The 6,000-nt window shown below is 32.6% G+C and overlaps 1 protein-coding gene across 1 annotated transcript; it reads left to right on the forward strand.

Moving 5' to 3' along the window:
- The first annotated feature begins 4,595 nt into the window (after window positions 1–4,595).
- LOC107176094 (putative F-box protein At1g32420) lies at window positions 4,596–5,750 on the forward strand. The gene has a single exon (XM_015528140.2). The coding sequence runs from the start codon at window positions 4,596–4,598 to the stop codon at window positions 5,748–5,750; it is 1,155 nt and encodes a 384-aa protein (XP_015383626.2).
- The last annotated feature ends 250 nt before the right edge of the window (window positions 5,751–6,000 follow it).

The raw sequence follows: 6,000 nt of genomic DNA on the forward strand, positions 1-6,000 counted from the left end.
CGAATTAATTCCCACAGTTTCTGTCAAATTAAACCAAACGCCACAAATACAAAAAAAAAACGTGCTAATTTAATTTCGATTTTCTTTCACTTCAAAAGTTCATATCAATGTTGCAATTTGCTTATGTGAAGTAACAAATTATCTTGTTCATAGGTTTAATATCACTAAAATTTTCGTGTCCAATAAGTGCGGCGCATCTCTTGGAACTGCTTGGTTATTCTTTTGTTCATTCTATTCGAAACTTTAATTTGATTTAGGCAGCTGGTAATGAGTTAATGGCATTATGGTAAGAGTTGTATAGCTATTTTCTGATTTATTGTTTCAGAGATGTGTGAATATTTAATTAACAAAATAAAGCTATATACACTCTATATATATATATATATATAGAAGAAATGAATCTATTTCTTTTTTATGTTCCGTCTTTTCTGTAGGAAATCGAGAATGTGAGAAAATACGGCGTCGTTTTGCTTGAAGCTTCCCCCATCGAATGGCTTTCTCTTCCTCTTCATTTCACCACACAACCCCAACAATAGAACCGACCTGCAGAACCCTTAAACTGTTTTTTTTTTTTTTTTTTTTTCATTCTATGCGATAGGATTTGGCTTAGATTAAGCAAAACCAAAAGTTTTAACAAGGTAAGGTATTGTATTCTTTAGCTGCGAATATGTACATAAACAAAAAGAATTGAGTTGCAGCATCTAACCTTGAAAATTGAGTTTTAATTCTATGTGGCTTTGCCATAAGGTAAGGTACTATCTTCTTTGGCAGCAGATTATTTTCAAAGCTTGAATTTTGTTGTTTTAATTTGCGAAGCCATATTGTCGTTGCTGTTAAATTGGGTTAATATTATGGGAAATAAGCTTATGCTGCGATGTTTTTGCTTGAATCATGAGCTGTGAGTTGTGGATTGCGAATGGTAATTTCAGGTGCAGACTGTGGATTGCTAATGGAAATCTGAGGCTGTGGCTGGAGCTGGATCAAAGAAGGAAAGGGGAAATATTTGGCTGTGGCTGGAGCTGGTGGTTGGATCTCAATCGACAAAGGAAAGGGGAAATATTTGGTTGTGGCTGGAGCTTGTGGTTGGAGCTTGAAGCTCGATCAACGAAGGAAAGACAAAGGAAAATACTTGGGTGGAGCTCCATCGACGAAGAAAAAGGGAAATATTTGGCAAACGAAAACGGCGTCATTTTTTGTTTTAATGAAATGCTGCGTTTAAATTTTGGAGTTTGGTCGGGGATAAACATCATTTTCGTAATTTAATTAAGGGGTTGTTATGTTACAGAATCTGTAGCATACACACCCAATGCATGCACCACACCTGTCCTGCATATGGAAAAAAAGCATGGAAATGCTTTTGTTTGGTAGCTGGCTAAAGCAGAATCTGTAGGTTCCTTGTCAATAATATGGGCTTGGACTTGGGCTTAGAAAACAAGCCCATATTTAACGGAAAAACCAAACCTGGCTTAATCCTGACTCCATCCAAACTTGAACGAATTTTTAAAGAGCCCAGGTTCCTTGTCAATAATATGGGCTTGGACTTGGGCTTAGAAAAGCCGGCCCAAGCCCATATTTTGCCCAACCTTCAAAACAAAGCAATGCAAGCAGCTACATAATTACCAAATACCAAGTAAAGGAGATCGAGCACAATCTTACGAGGATATGACATGTAAAGCCAGGCAATGGGCCCAAAACCTGAAAGAAAAAAAAATGATTGATCACTTTTGAAACCAAAGAAAATCGAAATTGAAGTAGCACCCCCCTTTTTTTTTTTTGGTTTTTGTTTTTGTTGGGTTTGGTTTAATTTTACAGAAACTGGGAATTAATTTGGTTTATTGTTTTCTTAAAATTCAAATAAATTAGTAACTTATAAAATCAATTAATTACAATATTTCAGATATCGTTTTTGTCAAATAGGTCCTTGACCAGCTTGATCTGGTTATATGCTATATATATGAACAATTCAATATAATAGTGTGAATAACAAAAAATAAACACAATAACTTTTACATGATGTAGCAACAACAGCCCTCCATCCATGCCTCAAAATCAATCGTGCTTAAAGATTCCACTAAAATTATCCTTAATTCTCGCTCATAAACCAGGGATGTCAATGAAACTCTATGGAATAATTTCACAAGAGCTAGCCAATAGTCTTTGTTCGTAAGGTCTCGTTAAGAAACAAGAATCCATGTTATCATAAGATTTGTTACGATTATTTCCAGTCGCCCCTAATTTATGGGCGCAGGAGATAAGAAATTTACTTAATCAAATAAACATTTAATACTCTAACAATTAAGCTGTGTAATATTTTGTTTGAAGAATGAAAATACACAAAAAGAGATAGACAAAAACTCACGACTTCAATAAAATTTTAACCTAACTCCCTTAGAATATAGGCACTATCCAATATATCAAACCTGCAAAATTTTCATATTCAACTACTAAAACATAAGAAAAGGTCAAAAAAAAAAAAAAAAAAATCTCAGGTCAGCTTGACTATTACCATGGATCTATGTACAATATTTGGACCCTCTAGCTCCCTATTGCTAGAAACACTTAACAGTTACGTGTGCATATTGTTAATGTCACATTCGTAAGCTAAATACATGTGTTAAAACCATAACTACAATAGAGTAACTTCAAAGTTCATTAGTTAGGAATGCTTGGGTACGACCAGAACAACAACAAAAATTATTTAGAGAGTAGATAATTTTGAGAGCTTAAATTGTAAAGTTCTTGAAAGTTTAGTGATTTGAGAGATTGAGTATATTGAAGTTCTGGGTAGTAAGTCAAAAAAATATTACAATATTTGTAATCTTCATTTCACTAGTAAAATTTTATCCTTCTGTCTTTACCCATTGATGTGGGCTAAAAGTCGAATTATGTAATTTCTGGTGTCCTCTTTGCAGGGGCAGACCCAGGACTTAATATTACCCCGGGTTAATTTTTAAAATTTATATTTTAAAGCGAATATAAAAATTTATAAGTAGAAAGAAGTACATTAAATAAGAAGGAACACCAAAAATCTTATCCCTCTAAATATGTACTATAGACAAAAATAACTACAAAAAATAGTAGAAAACAAAAGGCAGCTCAAATATGAAAACATTATTTTTCAATTATAAAATCTGGCATTGCAACCTATGATAACATGTAATTATATCAGGATTGAAAAATTAAATAATAATTTCAAATTAAAATAGCTTAATACATGCAATTACAATCAATTAAAAATTACAAATAAAACTTTTTATACTTGAAGTGAAGTACTAAATTACCAAACTTAATAAATTAAACAATTAAAATTTATTCATCATTTCAAATTGTAAAAGTATTATTAGTCAAAAGTTTCAATAATAAATTAAACTCAATTAAGCAAAAATGTATTTTGGTGTAGTTGTTTTTTTGTCAGACACTCTAGCTCTCTTTAAAAAACTAGATGTTGATGATTCTTCTACCAAAATTTCCTTAAAATACTCAAATTTTATTTTCTAACTTGTCCTCTTAATTAATATAACTAATAAATAAAATCTAAAAATTCAGATAAAAAGTTTACGAAAATATTGATAATTGTTACTATATGTTGTTTCTGTAAGTACTTATAATATTAGTGACGATGTTATATTACATTCACATATTTTTTTTCAATTAAAAGTTTTTTTAAAATAAATTAAAGCAATAATAAAATTTTAGCTCCCTACCGTTTTCAATCTATTCAATAAATATATAATTTAATCATTTTATAAAATAAGTCACTAATTTCAATTGAAAATAATATAATTGAATTAGGGACATATTTATAAATAAAATAAAAACTCTATTGTTATATAAAATTGATGAAAATATAAGGGTAATTGGGTTGGGGACATATTTGAATATAAAATATAAACTATACTGTTATACTAAATTGATGAAAATATAAGGGTATTGAGTTAGGGACATATATGAAAAGAAAAAAAAATTCTATTATTTTACTAAATTAATTAAAAAGTATGGGGTATAGATGATTTTTTCTGGACTAGACCGGGCTACAGCCAGGTCTAGCCCACGTGTAGGTCCGCCACTGCCTCTTTGTGTGCTTGTTCTTCATTTTTCTTCAATTTCATTTTAGCAGTAACTTTGTTTCACCCATCAATTTCCTAACATTAACTTGGTCCTTACCACATAAATTAAAAATCTATTATTAGATAATGACTGTGTGGAATCATAACTTTTATGATGAATTGAATTTAATTAATGTTACAAAAATTTAATTCGTGTTAGGGAAGGATGAACATGTCGGTAGGCTCTTGTCAGGAATTTGTGTAGAGATAGGGAGAGAATAACTAAATATTATTATTGATAATATTATCATTTGCTTAATTTTTAATAAATTACTAGATGGGTATCTTGGTGAATTTTTTTTTTGAAAAGTGGGTGCTAAAAATAATTAATAGCTTTGAAAAGTCAACTTATCATTAGCTGCGAAGTTATTGCCCATCCATGAAATACCTGAAATTAAAATCTATCCCTGTTAATTCTTAAAAATAGTTAATCCAATTTATATATAATTATGGCAGGATAAGGCATTTACTTGGGTTAGGGAAAAAAAAATGGAGAGAGATACTACGGTGATGACAGGCTATAATTATGGAGAATTGTGTGATGATTTGCTGGTTGAGACTCTGTCAAGGTTGCCCGTGAAATCACTAATGCGATTAAGGTGTGTTTCAAGATCTTGGTTTAGTTTAGTGAAAGACCCCAAATTCATTTGTAAACATCTCACTAGAGGCGACCATAACCGTCTCATGGTCTACAATGAATATTTTATAGATACCTATCCAGTTGACGATTTCGTTGTAGTACCTGATAACACAATGACAGACTTGCATTTTCAAAATTTTGAAGCAGCTGAGACAAGGAATTATATTCTACTTGGCCCTTATGAGGGTATAATGTGCCTTTCTGAAAAATGGAATCGTAACAAAATTAATGTATGGAACATTTCCATGAATGAGTACAGAATTCTTCCAGAGCCGCCTAGACCTAGAAACGGCGTTAGTGGTAGTCGTCCCTCCAATACAGTAATTTTCTGTTGCAATTTTGCAGTTGGATTAGATCCCATATCTAACGATTTCAAGTTGGTTCTGATACAAACCTTGCACGATGAGAGAGGAATTTCATCGATCAATGATTGCTTACCTAATGTTGCGGTTTACAACTTTAGCACTAACTCTTGGAGACATGTGGAGGAAGGGTTATTCATAATGGGATGTTATTTGGGGGATGAAGCCATGAACAATGTCTACCACAATGGATTTTGCTATTGGGTGGCAACGACAGAAACTCCTTGCTATTATGTAGCTATTCTATCGTTTAGCATGAGTGAGGAGGTGTTTCAAGAAATGAGAGGACCTCGTGTTCCAACAATTACAGAATTAAACGGGTTCGAATATTGGACGATTGGATTACATGATGATTACCTCTCTCTACTACACGTAGAAGAGTCGAGACGCTCTTTTGGCTTATGGATGATGAAAGGGGGCTTTTGGACCAAACACTTGAGTTTTGGACCTTTTATAGAATGGTATCATCCAGATGGATTTTGGAGAAATGGCGAATTCATTCTAGAATCATATGGAGGAGCTGGTGACTGTCGATTGGTCTTATATGATTCTAACCACGATGAAATAAGGGAATTTGGAATTACTGGTGTATGGTTTTCAGTTCGTATTTTGAAAGAAAGCCTTATTACAGTCCGAGAATAGGAGGATACATAGATTGTTGGATGTTCATATTCTTGACATTACACGGCATGGTTCGGGTGTATATTTTAGACAGTCCATTAGGACAACTTAGATTAAGTGTACTAAGACACAGCCAGATATCTATCAACAAATTTTACCGGGGAACTTATTCCAGCCAACCCACATAAGTGGGGAAATATCTACCTTCACCAATTTTTAAAATTGCGAGAAGAGTACAATTGCAGCATATGCCGGAGTTGAACCAATGCCC

Source organism: Citrus sinensis, chromosome 5, assembly GCF_022201045.2.
Source record: "Citrus sinensis cultivar Valencia sweet orange chromosome 5, DVS_A1.0, whole genome shotgun sequence".
NCBI lineage: Eukaryota > Viridiplantae > Streptophyta > Magnoliopsida > Sapindales > Rutaceae > Citrus > Citrus sinensis.